This window comes from Phocoena phocoena, chromosome 11 (assembly GCF_963924675.1).
Source record: "Phocoena phocoena chromosome 11, mPhoPho1.1, whole genome shotgun sequence".
NCBI classification, from domain to species: Eukaryota; Metazoa; Chordata; class Mammalia; order Artiodactyla; family Phocoenidae; genus Phocoena; species Phocoena phocoena.
In genome coordinates this window covers 8,913,349-8,929,222 of record NC_089229.1, presented here as the reverse complement: position 1 = coordinate 8,929,222, position 15,874 = coordinate 8,913,349, and the positions used below count along the sequence as shown (strand labels likewise).

The 15,874-nt window shown below is 61.1% G+C and overlaps 1 protein-coding gene across 1 annotated transcript in view; it reads left to right on the top strand.

Annotated features, from left to right (window-relative positions):
- CACNA1I (calcium voltage-gated channel subunit alpha1 I) overlaps window positions 1-11,947 on the top strand; it is a 102,705-nt gene extending 90,758 nt beyond the window's left edge. The window contains exons 28-36 of the mRNA XM_065886708.1: window positions 318-388; window positions 3,614-3,692; window positions 4,384-4,505; window positions 4,986-5,330; window positions 5,580-5,726; window positions 6,578-6,700; window positions 8,336-8,501; window positions 9,970-10,166; window positions 11,306-11,947. Of these exons, the coding sequence (XP_065742780.1) occupies window positions 318-388; window positions 3,614-3,692; window positions 4,384-4,505; window positions 4,986-5,330; window positions 5,580-5,726; window positions 6,578-6,700; window positions 8,336-8,501; window positions 9,970-10,166; window positions 11,306-11,947 (1,892 nt within the window). The remainder of the gene's footprint in view (window positions 1-317; window positions 389-3,613; window positions 3,693-4,383; window positions 4,506-4,985; window positions 5,331-5,579; window positions 5,727-6,577; window positions 6,701-8,335; window positions 8,502-9,969; window positions 10,167-11,305) is intronic.
- Window positions 11,948-15,874: the final 3,927 nt, after the last annotated feature.

Sequence of the window (15,874 nt, the reverse complement as noted above, 5' to 3'; positions counted from 1 at the left end):
GCCGCTCCGCGGCATGTGGGATCTTCCCGGACCGGGGCACGAACCCGCGTCCCCTGCATCGGCAGGCGGACTCTCAACCACTGCGCCACCAGGGAAGGCCTCTTGGACTTTTTTACACCAGCGCCCCGACCTTGGGCACACATGTTTTTGTGCACCGCCCTGTTCAGCTGAACCCACGTGCTTGTAGTACGGCATCGCAGAGCTTGATTGCACGCTCCTCCACTCTCTCACCCTCCTGCACTCACACACGAGCGCGTGCATGCACACGCCTGTCCGCTGGCCCGGGCTGAGTGCGCCGGGCTGGGTGTCGCCCACAGTGCTGAAGCTCCTGAAGATGGCCACGGGGATGCGGGCCCTGCTGGACACCGTGGTGCAAGCGCTGCCCCAGGTAAGAGCTGCTCCTGTGGCCCCTCTCTGGGGCCCTGGGGGCCATGGGCCCTGACTTCCCTTCTCTCCAGAGCTGCCCGGAGCCAGGGCAGAGTCCCACCTCCAGAGAAGCAAATGTGAGCCAGGGGCTGTGAGATGGGCGGGGTCCCCTCTGCTTCTTTCTCCCTGACTCGCCAAGCGCTTGCCCACGCCTGCTGTGTACCGGACCCTGGGCTGCCGCTGAGCGCCCATGTTCTGCCCTCAGGAGTCACCAGCCTGGAGGGGAAGACAGAGGCCTCAGGGCGGTGTGGGGAGAGGCCCTCACACTGGGGAATCAGGGAAGGCGTCAGGGCACTTTGAGCTTGACCTTGTAAGGTGGCTTGGTAGGAGAGGTGGTGATGTGGATGGAGAGGTGACAGAGATGACATTCTAGGAGGAGACAGCATGAAACCCTGACCTGGGTGAGAACCCTGGGAAGTTAGGAAAGCCCCCCACGTTGGTGACCGGAGGGAAGATGGGTCAGGGCCACACAGGGTGCATCTTTCATCCTCCTCGGAATTCTGCAGTCCCAGGCTCCCCCTCCCCGACTGTCCTGACTACTGATGGCTCCCCTTCTCCCTCCCCTCAGTGTGGTCTCACCTCACTCTGAGGTGAACCTCATATACATTCATTTATTCACTATGACTCACCTAGTCTTAAGGAACTTTAAGTGTCTTAAAGTAAAAGGCACGGATAGAGCATGCTAAAAATGAGGATAAAAGATTAACAGCCCAGGGCAGGTGAAAGCAAAGCTAACTCTCTCAGGAAGCTGGCTAGGGATGTTAATGAGTTCCGTCCTTGAGTTTGGTGTGAGCTTCCCAGCAGCCTAGCTGCAAAGGGAAAGTGACACAGCTTATAGCAGGTCTGAGTGGAAAGCAAGGGCCTTCATTCAGAGAGCTGTGGTCTTTCCTAACATGAAATCCCTTCAGAGGAATTTGTCTCATGGGAGATGGGGGGTGAGTGCTGGGCTGGGGGGTTAGGGTGTAGACAGGAAGTGGGTTAGAGCCCAGACTCAAGCCCTTTTGACCTGTGGTCAAAGCCTCCTATCCGGCGAGAGCCTGGGTGTGTGACTCAATCTCTCGTGCCTTGGTTTTCTTGCCTGTGAAATGGGGGATGATATCAGCGCTTACCTCAAAGGGGTGTTGTGAGGTTTAAAATAGTTAAAGCTTATAAAGCACTGAACGGTACCTGGATCATAGGAAGTGCCAGGTAAGAGTCTGCTAAGGATGGAAATGGGGGTGGCAAGTGTGTGCCCCCAGCCTGCCTGGCCTCCTTGCCCCTTCCCCTACCCCTTTCCCCTTGTTCTGACCCCTGGGCATGCTAGGGTGGCTCCCAGGCCAGCACTGAGTTGGCATAGGGCACGTGGAGATGCCTAGGAGGTCCCAGCCTCGAGTAGGAGACACGTGACAGTAATTATACTTTAAGAGATGCGTGTGCCAAGAACCATGTGGTATTGGGGTGAGGGGCTTACCCCTCACCATCTGCTAGCTGACCCTGGACATTTCCTTGGTTCTATGTAAAGTGATATGAAAATGAAACTTCAGCCCCATCCTTCCAGACTTTGCCTCAGGCACTCAGAGGGAGGAGGCATCAGGGAAGGCTTCTCAGAGGAGGTGACCCATGATCTGGGTATTGGGGGTGGGGAGGAGGCATTTAACAGGCAAAGACAGAGAGAGGGTCTTCCCTGCAGAGGAAACAGAATATGCAAATGGAGTCTGTTTTCTGTGTGGTCGGAGTCGGGGTGGAGAATCAGGCTGGGAGAGGGTCCGCAGGGCTGGATCACACAGGCCTTAGATGTCAAGACAGCAAACCTGGGCTTTGTCCTGTGGGCAATGAGAGCCACGGGAGGGTCTGGATAAGGAAGGCCTCAAGCAGAGCTGCCTTTAAGAAGGTTGCTCTGGTGACCGTGAGGAGAATGGATTGAGGGAGAGGCTGGAGGGAGGGAGGCCGTTGAGGAGGCTGCTGTAGCCGTGCAGACTCGGAGATGCTGAGGGCAGGGAAGAGGGGGAGCTGGTAGGAAAGGTGAGGTTGAAGAAACGCTGACCTGGGCCCGCACAGGGTGGGAAGCTGCGCTGAGGCTCAGGCCCTGCCGGATTCCTTCCGGCAGTCGGGGCCTCACATCTGGCCTCAGAGGTACTCAGTGAGTGCTTGTTTCATTAATGAATGAGAATCATTTAATTAGTCAGACACTGTTGGTGTGATTGTAGCACAGATTGGAAGGAAACCCTTGTCTGCAGCAGAGAAGCATTAAGAGTCTGTGATTAACGCGGTTTATTTTTCAGCAATTAATGCAAACATCCTCGGATTCGACTCATGTAGGTCTTCTGAGGGTTCTTGGAGATACTTCATTTCTAGGGCAGGAACATTTTTGAACCTTATCTCATCCATAACACGAATTAAAGGCGGTCTCTGGACTATGGATAGATTTGAAATAGGTTTGGAATCTGCGATGTTTTTCTCCCACAGGAGCTGTGGGATGGGGGTGGCTGTGTTTGCAGGAGGCTTCTGGGGCCCCCAGTCTTGCATGATTCCTATGTTCACTCCGCTCTGTGGCCGGGGCCCATGCTGGCCTGAGGAAGCAGATCTGAATTAATCCAGCCATGTCTCTGCTCTCAAGGACTTCCCAGACTGGCAGAGACAGTGACAGGGACACACCAGTTACTCTCATGCTGTCAGACTGCATCCTGGTCTGCCTGAAGGCATCCAGGCAGGCTTCGTGGAGGAGGTGGCATTATTGCTGCGCCTTCCTTTCCTCTCTCTCTCCATTCATCTGTGGGATGGTACTAACCACACACAGGTGTAGCGACTGTGTGCATGGACCATGGGGCCAGCCTGCTGGGCTTGATCCCGGTCCTACCACTTATTAGCGATGTGGCCCTGGGCAAGTACTTCACCTCTCAGTACATCTGTTTCTTCACCTGAAGAATGCGGGTAAAAGAGAGTTCATAGATCCCTGTGTGCAGTAATGAACGTGGAGTGCTTGAAACTGGGCCTCTCACAGCAAAGGCTCCACACGTGTTTTATTATTGTCCTGTGCTCTGTGCCGGACCTGGCCTGCCCTCCAGGAGGTCGTGCAGGGGTGGCAGACACAGACACAGAGTCTGGTGAAATGTTACAGCTGCCCCGACCCTCAGGCTGGTCCTTTGCCTGGAGCCTGCCGCCCGCCACCTCCCCAGGCCCTGCCCAGTCCCACCTGCTGTCTCCACAGGTGGGCAACCTGGGCCTCCTCTTCATGCTGCTCTTCTTCATCTACGCTGCCCTGGGAGTGGAGCTCTTCGGGAAGCTGGGTGCGTGACGCCTGAAGCAGGCCTGGGCTTGGGGGCTTCGTGGAACAGGTCTGGTGGAGGACCTCAGCAGGGGTGGGGAGGCCTGAGATACACTCCCCCACCAGACTGTCCCGTCAAGGTCTTTGTACTGGGGAGATGCCCCCAGAGCAGGCCTGTGGGGGGGATGGATGGGCGACCCTCAGCCATCCACGTGCCCCTCCCAGTGTGAATAGCAGCTTTTGAGAGACGCTAGCCTGGGTCCGCAGGCACAGCCAGGCCTGTGCAGTGGACCGCCGACTTGGGCCCCCCCAACTGTCTGGCCTCTCAGGGATGCCCCTTCCGGCTCCACCTGCCGGTGCCCATCCAGAGCCAGTGCCGCCCCAGCAGGCAGAGTGGCCAGGGCACAGACCAAGGGCAACACAGCCCACATCCAGCCCAGCCCTGCACAGGGCTGGCTCCAGAAAGTGGGGCTCCCTTGGGCATTGGCCCTTCCCCACCCCATCGTCTCTCTCAGGAATTGATACCTGGGTGGAGGGAGGAGCCAGGCTCACCGGAATTTGAGTCCCAGCTTGTGTGGCATCTCCTCGAGCCTCAGTTTCTCCATCTGTGGGCTGGGCACAGTCCACACGCACCTCTGAGGCTGTCGTGGGATTCCGAGATGATGCCGAGAGGCAGTGCAGGGCGGCCCGGGCTGACCCCACTCTCCTTCCAGTCTGCAATGACGAGAACCCCTGTGAGGGCATGAGCCGGCACGCCACCTTCGAGAACTTCGGCATGGCCTTCCTCACGCTCTTCCAGGTCTCCACTGGCGACAACTGGAACGGGATCATGAAGGTACACGTGGGTGGGCTGGGGAGGGAGAGTTGGGCTGGGTTCCAGGTCCTGACAGCCAGGGCTCCCGGGCCCTCTGCCTGCCCAGTGCCCCGTCACACACGGGAGGGGGGTGCAGGGCACAGAGAAGCAGAGGGACCTGCCCGGGACCCTGAAGCACAGTGAGGTGGAGATGAGGCCAGGGTCTCTGTCTGCCCCTAAGTGCTGCTCTGGGGTCAGTGCTCAGATTCTAGGGGACAGGACTCCGCCCAGGGCCAGAGGGTCCTGGGGGCCCACAGCCAGGGCCAGGGGCTCCGGGCACCGCTCCTCCGGGTGCCAGGCCCTCGGCGTTGGCCTCACTGCCCATCACCCAGCGCAGGCTCCTCGGCCCTGGCCCGCGGTCTGGCCTGGACTGGGTGGGGAGGGACTCGTGAGGACAGAGGTGAGGCCTGCGCCTGGAGGCCCCCGGGCCTCACCACTGCCTCCCCGCCCCGCCGGGTGCAGGACACCCTGCGGGACTGCACCCATGACGAGCGCAGCTGCCTGAGCAGCCTGCAGTTCGTGTCGCCGCTGTACTTCGTCAGCTTCGTGCTCACGGCCCAGTTCGTGCTCATCAACGTGGTGGTGGCCGTGCTCATGAAGCACCTGGACGACAGCAACAAGGAGGCCCAGGAGGACGCTGAGATGGACGCCGAGCTGGAGCTGGAGATTGCCCACGGCCTGGGCCCCGGCCCGCGGCCACCTGCCGGCTCCCCGGGGGCACACGTGCCTGGCTGCGGGCCAGGAGGGGCGGGTAGCGCGGGCGACGCCGAGGGCCACCTGATCCGAAACTGCTATTCGCCAGCCCAGGTGGGCGGGGCCCGGAGAGGGCAGCGGGGTCGCAGAGGGCTGGGAGGGCAGCTGGGCGGGGGCCTCGGGCAGAAAGCTCTGTCGTTTCGGGCCCCACTTGGCTCGGCTCCACTGAAGGAGCGACCCTGTGATGAGGGGTCGGGCCCAGGCCACGGGCAGAGAACCAGGAGGGCAGCTGTGCCCACCCGCCCCGCCATCCCGACCCGGCCGATAATCCCGCCTGTCCCCACCCCGTCCCCGTCCGCCTAGGAGAACCTGTGGCTGGACAGCGTCTCTTTAATCATCAAGGACTCCTTGGAGGGGGAGCTGACCATCATCGACAACCTGTCCGGCTCCATCTTCCACCACTACTCCTCGCTGGCCAGCTGCGAGAAGTGTCACCATGACAAGCAGGAGGTAGTGGCAGCCCCGGAGGGAGCTGGGGCCTCGGGGTGGGGGACCAGCCGGAAGGGAGAGCGGCTCTGGGCGGAGGCCTGGCTGGGCCGACTTGGCCGATGCTGCCCGGGGGCTGTGGCAGACCTGCCTCCCCGAGCCCGGGCTGGCCTGTCCGTCCGCTCAGTGCAGGCCTGTGGCGTGGCCTCAGGAGCTGCGGGGCCCCTCTCTGTGTCTGTACACAGTGGGTGCTCAGAAAGGGCCCACCTTGGTGGTGGGCTGCTGGGGCCAGCAGGAAGCCCGTGTGTCACCTCTGGTGCAGTTTGCCTTTTCTGTGACAAACTCCAGGTGGAGTTTCCCGGATGGGCATCCCAGGGCATCCAGTGGCCTTGGGCCTGTCTTGTGCAGGCTCAGGAGGGCCCTCTCCCCTCTCCCCAGTGGGGCCCTGAGCTCCTCCCCAGGGGTGTTCCAGCCCCTGGGAACCCCCCTAACCTGAAGTGGCTTCAAATTCCCCAGGGTCCTCCGGGCTTGCAAACACCTCTGCACGTGCGGTTAGCCTGCACGGGGCCACGGGTGAGTTAGACCCAGCCAGCCTCGAGTGGCACTTGGCCTGGGGGCAAGCAGACCAGCTTTGGTTCACAGCTCACGGCAGCTCACCTGCCCTCCAGCCCAGCCCAGGCGTGGCACTCTGCTGGCTGTGACGCCCTCGTGTCATCTCCCACCCCCTGCCCAGGCTGGGTTCCTGCACAAGGTGGACATGCTGTCTGTGCTCAGATCTCTGGTCCTCTCTGACCACTGCCCTGCATCTTTCTGGAGGACCGGACTGCCCCATCCCAGCCCCAGGGAGGACCCGACGCTGCTGCCTCTCCCTGCAGGTGCAGCTGGCCGAGACAGAGGCCTTCTCCCTGAACTCAGACAGGTCCTCGTCCATCCTGCTTGGCGATGACCTGAGTCTGGAGGACCCCGCAGCCTGCCCACCCGGCCCCGGAGACAGCAAGGTGAGCGCCCAGTGGGCTCCTGGGCAGGTGGATCTGTCCTTGAGCCTGGCCTCTGCCTGCTGTGCCAGAACACTCTGCCTTCCTGGCTCACCACTTAAGTGGCACCCACTGTGTGCTGGGCCTTCATCTCCTGTTGATCAGATGAGGGCTGGGAACAGAGAGGTGGAGTGATTTACCTGAAGTCACACAGCAATGAGGCCAGCCAGGGCTCCAATCACAGCATCCAAGTGGCCTTGGCCACTCACTGTAGCTTGGATGTGTTTGATCCATTTAATGGGAGTTGTCCCTGGTGGGCCAAACTTACAAGGGGGCCTTGAGGCTGAAGAGTTGAAACAGGTGCAAGCACCTACTGTGTGCCAGACTTTACTTGCACTCAGTGTGTCCATTCCCCAGCTCTGTGTGGCAGGGATAATGTGGCTCCATTTCACATGTGAGGACATGAGAGCTCTGAGAAGTGAGTTAGCTTGTCCTGTCACACAGCCGGGCAAGGCAGAGCAGGGAAGCCAGCCCTGGGGCTGGTCCCCAACCTCTGCCCTAGAGGTGGTCAGTCTGAGGAGGCCAGGAGGGCTGGAAGGGCCACTATGTTCATCCTGCCGACTCAGGCAGGGGAGGTCTGCCACCTGGCTTGTGACCTCAAGGCCAAGTCGTTCTTGCCCCAGCTCAGGGATGAGAGAGGGAGCCCCTGGCCTGAGGTTGGGGTGCAGTGGCCCTGCCCTAAGAGAGCCTCGGTCCCCCTGACCCCTGACTCCTGGGGCAGCCTGGGTTTGGCACCACTGCCCCCCAGGGCTGTCCTCCATCAGCTCCAGGAAGGCTGGGATGGGGGGAGTGGATCTTCCCAGCCCCTCCCTGCCCCCCTGTCCCCTCCCTGAGAGCTGACAGCTCCTACAGCTCCTGGCACCCATCCCTAGCCCCTTCCTGTATCTCCTGCACCCCTGCACTGTTTTCCACACAGGATGTTGGGGTGCACAGTTTCTAGGGCCTCGTTGGGCTTAGATGGGTGCTGTTTTATTAGGACTCAAAGGACAGTTCGTAGGGGGCTCATCCGCCTTGGAGGGGACATTGAGGCAGCTTTTGAGGAGCTTACTGTGCAGAGGTCGCCTTGGGCTGCAGGGTTGAGAAGGGTTAGGGCCCAGGGAGTGCCAGGAAGGAAGGCTGGCAGCTTCTGGGTGCCAGGCCCCAGAAGGAGGGGTTACTCTCTTGTTTATGGCTGTAAGAATGGAGGCTCAGCCACAGGAAGGGACCTGCCCAGGGTCATGCTCACAGGGAGGCCCTGCAGCCGCTTGGCCAATCTTCTGATGCCTTCACCCGCCTAGACTTGGCTTTTTTACTGACCAGGGTCTGAACTAGGCACTTGGCTACAGAGACAAGGAAGACCCTCAAGGATCTCAGAGTCATGAGGGGAGTGAGTGGGAAACTGCTACCTGCCTGGGACATCAGAGAGGGCTTCCTGGAGGCGGGGCCCTTTCACCCAGGATTTGGAAGATGATGATTGCTGGCCAGGTAGCCGAGGCGAGAAGGCCATCCCAGGCAGTGAGAGCGACCAAGCAAAGGGCTGAAGAGCAGGGGCATGAAAGCAGCTGTGGCAGGCTGTCCCGCCTCCACCATCCTGCCCCTTTCACCTCCCTTTTCCTGTAGGGTGAGCCGGACCCACCTGAGCCGATGCGGGTAGGGGACCTGGGTGAATGCTTCTTCCCCTTATCCAACACGGCTGTCTCGTCGGATCCGGAGAACTTCCTGTGTGAGATGGAGTCGATCCCATTCAACCCCGTTCGGTCCTGGCTGAAACACGAGAGCAACCAAGGTGAGGGGTGGGAGCCCTGTCAGCTCCCCACAGCCCTGATCTCGGGTGTTGGCTTCAGAGGGGGCGGGCTGAGTTTTTTCCTTGGTGTTTTTGCCTAGACTATTATATTGAGTCCAGAAAGAACCAGGTGGATAACTGATAATAAAAGATAGGAACCTCAGGCCTGATAGAAATGAGATCATAATTATACCAGAAGTCTAGGCTAGTGGAAGATTCATGCTGAGTGTCCTAGGAGCTGTGGTGAAAGAGGAAACATGTTGGCACACAGAGCTCGTCAAGCAGAATGAAAGCTGCCTAATTATTGAAGGGTTTTTCTAGAGCTGAATTCGAGAGGTGTTTGTCCCACAGATCGTCACACAAGGTGACGCTGAACAACAGAAAGCCTGTTGTCCTCAACAGCCCTTTCGTACAAAGCCCCACCCTCAGCATCCTCTGTTTGTGCTTTGGGCTTGTGGCTGGGTTCTGGGCGGGAGGACGGAGGACTCAGTTGACTGGTCCATCACGGACTTATCTTCACTTCCAGTCCCGTTGGAGGGTGATGGGATCTGGCTTCACAGCACTGGCTGGGGAAGGGGGCAGAGGGGTGAGCTCAGCAGAAGAGGGGCCCCCAGACCCTGAGCTCACCCCAAGTGCTATTCTGGGAGGCCTGGCCCTGAGCGCTTTCCAGGAGCTGGGGGTGGAGTGACTTCCGAGGACCTTCCCTAAAGCTGACGGCCTCTGGACTGGACATGATGGCTGAGGGGCCAAGACCCCAGACTTCCTGAACCAAAAGTTGGGGCACAGGCCCCAAGAGACGTTCTGATCCAACGAAATCCCATCTTCTTTACCTAACCGTTCATTAGCATTTTTCTTACATAATAAGACATAGATTAGGAATCCCCCTACCTGGAGACATTCAGGCTTTCATCTTCATTCATCCTGGAAGGCACTGAGGGGACCGTGGACAGAGGTTGCCCCCGAAGACTGGCCCCAGCTCTCATTTACCCCATGCCCTCTCCTTGCCCCTCTCCATCCCCAGCACTCTGTCTGCTCTGCCATCCTGCCTGCCGTCCTAGGGGGGCCCCCAGGCCTGGCCAGACCTCCTGGGTGTCAGGACCTGGGGGGGTGACTGTCACAGTGAGCAGTGCTCTGCACGGGGCTGGGAGCTCCACAGCTGCCTCTTGCTCTTAGAGCCTTCTCTCCACTCCTCGAGGTGGGCAGCTGGTCCCCATTTCAGAGACGAAGGAACCCAGGGGGCCTTGAGCCTGGGTCTGCTTGGCTCCAGAAACTGTGCCTTTGCCAAGTGCCCATCCTCCCAGGACTCACACGGGCAGGCTCAGTGTTCCTCTCTTGCTTTCACAAAGGGGACACCGAGGCTCAGAGAGGGAGCCCGCGGTCTCACAGCCAGTTTGTTAGGTGGCCGTTTCCTGCCAACCCCCCTCAGGGGCCTGAGCCTGCTCCCCAGCTCCCTCTTCTCCCTCCCCAGCAGCGCCGCCGAGCCCCTTCTCCCCGGATGCCTCCAACCCACTCCTGCCCATGCCGGCTGAGTTCTTCCACCCTGCTGTGGCCGCCAGCCAGAAAGGACAGGAGAAGGCCGCTGGTGCCGGGACACTCCCCAAGATTGCCCTGCAGGGCTCCTGGGCGTCCCTGCGGTTGCCAAGCGTCAACTGCACCCTCCGTCAGCAAGTATGGCACCTCCCAGCTCTGAGAGCTCTCCTGTCAGGGGACATCTGAGGGGGCCCTTAAGTCCAAGGTGGAGGAGGAGGGGATGGGCCCAGCCGAAGGCACGGGGCACGGCAGTGCTGGGGGCACTTGGGAGAGTGAGGGGGTAGTGCTGAGACTTGAGGGAGGGAGGAGGTGGCCCTAGAGGCTGATAAAATGGGCAGAGCTGGGTCCCAGGGCATCTGGGGACAGAAGAGGGTGGGGCAGGCCCTGAAGGATGGCCATGGGGTGTAGCTTGAGGGGATGGGGAGGAGGGGGCGTTGGGAGGCTTTGCAGGGGGTGGTGGAGCTCTGAGGGTGTTGGGGTGTGATTACTAGGAATGGAGATGGGGGGCAGGTCTGGGCCATGGCAGGTCTTGGTCTGCAGGGCCACCTGTATTGGATTGGCCAGGGCCATCACCTGGCCAGCTGCGCGCCTGGCTGTGTGCTAGGCTTGCAGGCTACAGAGGGTGGCACGATGACAGAGTCCCTGCCTCCTGGGGTTTACAGTTTAGTGAGTTGCAGGGATGTGGGAGGAGAGAAGATACACCAAAAGAAATGCATGGAAAGTACAGTCTGTTTGATAGTGATACGGGCCAGGGAGAACGCTGCACAGGGAAGGGGGCTGTGCGGGGAGCCAGGGCGCAGAGGGGCTGGGAAGGCTGTGAGGGGTGAAGCGGGTAGGTATCAGGCGGCAGCCAGACCAGAGGTGCGGGTGGGGGTAGGGCAGTGGGGTGGGGCCGGGAGGATCCCGGTGAGCAAGGGGGAGGGTGGTGGGAAGTGAGGTCCCAGAGGGGTGGGGTGGGGCCCAAGGGTTTTACCCCCTGTGAGCACGGAGCCTACGCCACCCGTGGGTGGGGGGGCAGGGTCTGATGGGGTCCGAGAAGGATGACGCCGACTGTCCCCCGAGGGTCGGGGAGTGGGGTGGGGCAGGGGGCCGGGTCGGAGGGCCACCCAGGAGCTCAGACCGGTGGTGGTTGGGCGAAGGGGAAGCCCGGGATGCCGCGTGTGATCCGAGGGAGTTCCTGAGGGCTTGGAAGGAGGGCTGGACGTGCCCGCGTGTCACCGGGAGGGGCGGGCTGCGGGACACCGGGCGGCCCCCCATCCCCTGTGACCTCCCCGCAGGCCACGGGGAGCAACACGTCGCTGGAGGGCAGCCGCAGCAGCTCGGCGGGCAGCCTGCAGACCACGCTGGAGGACAGCCTGACCCTGAGCGACAGCCCGCGACGCGCCCTGGGGCCGCCCGCGCCCGCCTCGGGGCTCCGCGCCGGCCCGTCGCCAGCCGCCCGCCGTCGCCCGAGCCTGCGGGGCCGGGGCCAGTTCAGCCTGAGCGGGCTGCGGGCGCATCAGCGCAGCCACAGCAGCGGGGGCTCCACCAGCCCGGGCTGCACCCTGCACGACTCCATGGACCCGTCGGACGAGGAGGGCGCGGGCGGCCGGGCCGGCGGGGGCGCGGGCAGCGAGCACTCGGAGACGCTCAGCAGCCTTTCGCTCACCTCCCTCTTCGGGCCGCCGCCCCCGCCGCCCGGCCTCCCGCCCGCGCGCAGGTTCAGCAGTACCAGCAGCCTGGCCGCCGGCCCCGGCCGCCCCCGCGCCGCCGCCCGGCCCCAAGGCCTGGCCCGCAGCCCCTCCTGGGCCGCCGATCGCCGCAAGGACCCGCCGTGCCAGGCCGATCCGGCCGCCGCCCGGGGCCCCTGGGCGCCCGAGCCGCAGCCGCCGCCGGGGGAGCCACAGCCCGGGGACGCCGCGAGCCAGGGGAGGAGATGAGGGCCGCCGCCCGCCCGCCCCGTCTCACCTTCTTTACCTCAGGAGCCAGGGGCAGACAGCAATACTTCGTCCGCGACCTGGCCGCCGCGCCGAGCCGCCGGGGCTGGGGGAGGAGCAGGGTCCGGGTTGCCGAGGCTCAGATGGGCTCAGCGTGGTCCTGCCCGTGCATATACGTGTATACATATGCATATACATAGAGACAGACATATATATTTATTTATTTTTTCTACTGAGAGCTTATGACTTCCAGAAAGTGCTAAAGTTGGGGAGTGTGGGTCCGGGCCCAGACGGGGCTTTCGCCTGATGTTTGGGACCCAGGCCAGACCCACTCCAGGGCAGAAGGTCCTGCCGGGGCGTTGGCAGCCGTGATTTCTGGCGTCTCCCCTGGGCTGAGAGTAGCTTGGAGAGGGCTCTCAGGCCTCCGAGGGCCCCGTGGCCAGGGAGACAGGCCCAGAAGAAGAGGTGGGATTCAGGGTGCATTTTTTTCCTTTAAAGAAGAAACGCTGCTAAGATCCCACCCGTCCACGTGTTGGGGTGTCTGTCTTGTTCCCGAGCGTCTAGTTGCTGTGACAGTCTTTTGTAGATGCCCCAGGGTACACAAACTCTCTTAGTCAACCATTTAGGTGTCTTTCTTTAGAAAAACCAGGGGTGAGTAGTCGTGTTTTTTTAGGGCAGGGGTGGGGGGAAGGGCATCTCCAAGGCTGGGCAGGGGCCTCTGCCTCAGGTGAGGTCCTTGGTCTGGGTGACTTTGCCCCAAGGAGGCTGAGGGCAGCAAGGCTGCAGGAGGGAGAGGACAGGTGGAGGCATTAAGTAGATGAGATGCTTCAAGGTCAAGGGAACCCGCCTGGTCTGTGCTGGTTGGGCTGCCCCTGGGGCTTTTGGGCTCGGGCGGGCAGTCAGTGGCTGGTTACTTATTGCCTTTTATCCCCCAGGTGGTCCCTGAGCCACGGCCATTCCAGGAGGTTGTACCGCCCCCTCCCCTCACAACCCCCTGTCCCCTGAGCTACTCTGCTGCCCCTCTCCCCACCCTCCATGGAGTTCAGGGTGAAGCAGATCTGACAGGATTCTAAGCAGGGGTGACGCCCAGCCTGACACCTGGAGACCACATCCTTCCCCCTCCCGCTGCTTGTGTCTGGGTCTCTGTCTCATACCCATCACCCCCACTTTCCCAAAGCTGCAGTGCTTCCCAAATGGGTCACGGACGGGTATTTTTTTATTTGACTAGTTATGCATTTATTTTAGTATTTATTAGAAAAAAAACGGTACACTGACCCCATGATTTCACAGACATATTGCTGAGGTCAAGGCTAGTTTCTGAGCAGTGAACGGACTTGAAGTCAGTCTGAAGAAGGTTGGGAAGTGGTGGTGGAATGGTCTGCGGACACGCAGGGGTCATGGGGTGGGAAAGGCTGGGACCCACTGTGCTTCAGGAATAACCAGGCCCTTTGCCTGTGTGAGATCGTCTCAGTGGCTTCAGCTGGGCCCCGCTGAGGAGCCCTTGACCTTGTTCCCAAACCCTGACCTTAAAGAGTCTGGCTTTGGGCTGGGCTGCAAGTTGTGGGGAGGGTCTGCTTGACGGACTCTGGGTGTCTTCTGGGCAGCGTCGGGCCCCCTGGGGCCTGGGTATCGTGCACAGGGAGAGGGCAATGTGGCCTGCAAAGCCTTTCCCCCAGAGCTGGTGGGGGGAAGGGTTGCCAGGCCCACTTTACACCTGAGGAAACCAAGGCCCAGGGAGGTGAAGGGGCCACCCCAGGATCCCCCGGGGCCTCGGGCACCTGAGTACCTGGAACGTGAAACTGACCCTGAATTTCAGAGCAGGTGGATTCAGAAGCCATAGCCTGGCGGCGCGCCTCTTGCAGGGGGGCGCGTTGAGACCTGGCTTTGCCCCTGAGCTTCTGGAGCCCCCCTCTCCTTGCCCAGAAGGGCGGTGGTGGGCAGTCCTCTTCGAGGGGTCGCTATGAGGACACACAAGGCGATGCCCAGACGCTGTGCTCCTCCCCAGGACGGGAGCCTCCAGAGTCGGAGGCTGGCTGGGCCTGGGGTCGTGTCCCCTCCTGCCCCCAGTGGCCTGTTGGCTGGTGAGGGAGGCCGGGCCCAAGTCCCAAGCTGCCTGCCTGCCCCAGAGAGCCTTGCGCTGGCTGCCATTGCCACGGCCATGGCTTCATCACCGGGGGGGGGGCCGCTCGCGCGTCTGGGGAAGAGGAGGGCTCAGGCAGCCTGCCCGGCTCTGCCTCACCCTCCCTCCCAGCTCCATGCTGGCCCCAGCCATCGAGGTGGAGGAGAGGCCACGCACACAGTGGCTGCGCACGGCAGCATGTTCCTGGAGGGACGTGTGTGCCGGGGGCCGGAAGGTGGCCAGTGGGACCTGAGAGGACCGTGTGGAGGGTGGGTTGGCGTCCAAGGGGATGGCATGTGACACTGGTCAGCGGCTTCCGTCTTCTGGGCTCAGGTGTCATCCTGTTTACTCTGCATGGTGGCCCTGAGCCGTGTGCACTGCTGCTCCAGGCACAGACCAGGGAAGTGACTTTCTCGGTGACTTTCTTGGTGTCACCGGGTTATAAGTGGCTGGGCAGGGAACACATCCCGGGCGAGTCTGACACAGAGCCATCCTTTTACCCTGAACTGAGTGACCCCAGAACCAGCACACACGTGGGAAGAGTGACCCAGGCATCGCCTGAGCGATGGTGTGAGGGCTGGACAGAGCAGGGTGTGTCTGGAGGTGGGCATAGCTGAACACGAAGCATAGAAGTTTTGCCTGAGGGAGTTGTGGGAGATGGGGCTGGCTCCTGGAGGGTCCCAAATGCTGACCCCAGGCACTTGGCCTTTTTCCTGGGAGCTACAGGCGATGGGGGACCAGGGAAGCTGTGATTGGCCAGGAAAACCCCAAATGGCTAAGGGTTGGGTGAATAGCCCCTCGGCCCTCCCTGATCCTGTGGCCTGTCCATCACAAAAGCACAAACCTACCCTAACCCACATGGCCTGGCCCTGCGGAGAGTGAGGACCCTGGTGCTGGACACCCCAAGCTGTCTGTTTGCAGGCTTCTGCAGCGTGGTGGCTGGTGGGCCCCTCAACACCTGTACAAAGGGACCCAAGACCAGATGGGGCATAGTCTACCCAGCCAGACCCCTTTCCTGTCCCCTGCCGGGCCTCCTCCTGCACCAGGCAGCCCCCTAAAAGTGGACTACGTGTGCACAGTATCAGCCTGTCTGCCCCCCACATCTTCCCACTGGAGCTTTCTGTTTCCAGGGCCACCTCTGGCCCCCTTTGCTGCGCTGTGTAAGGGCTTGGGTTCTTAGAAGCCGCTGTTTAGCCCAGGTACACATACTCTTTTTGTCTCTGTGCAATAATCAGTGTTCCTGGCAGAGCCCGGGCCGTGCTGGGGTTTAGGGAGGAGACAGAGGCCACCTCCTCCTGGAAGCCCTCGACCCAGCCCTGCTGCTGTGACTATCGCACTCCCAGTCGCTGTACAGTTTCTATGGTGTGAATAAACTTCCCTCCTAGTTGCTGATGGCGCTGGTACCTGCTGGCCCAGATGGCCCGGGATAGAGAAACCAAGCGGCAGCCGCCACCAGTGCTGTTTTGAATAAAACCCAGAAGCTTATTTCAGAATTTCTCCATGTGTCTGTGCTGTTCTTTCCCCAGTGGGGTGGGTGTAGAGTTGGGGGGCTTCCCAGTGGGTGGGGTGATGATGTGTTCATCATGCCCAGGTTGTGGGGCCTGGGGTGTCTGTGACTTAGAGACACCCATGAAAGTGTCCTCTCATGGCCGGGGTAAGGGTTGGGGACTTGCTGGGCTGGGCGAGGAAGCAGGGCCTGGCTCTTGCACTCTGGTTCTGTAGCTAAGATGCTGGACCTGGGTGAGAGGGTCACAGAGAGTAATAGTCTACTCACCTGGCACTGTTGCCTGAAATCATACGATGGGTATTTT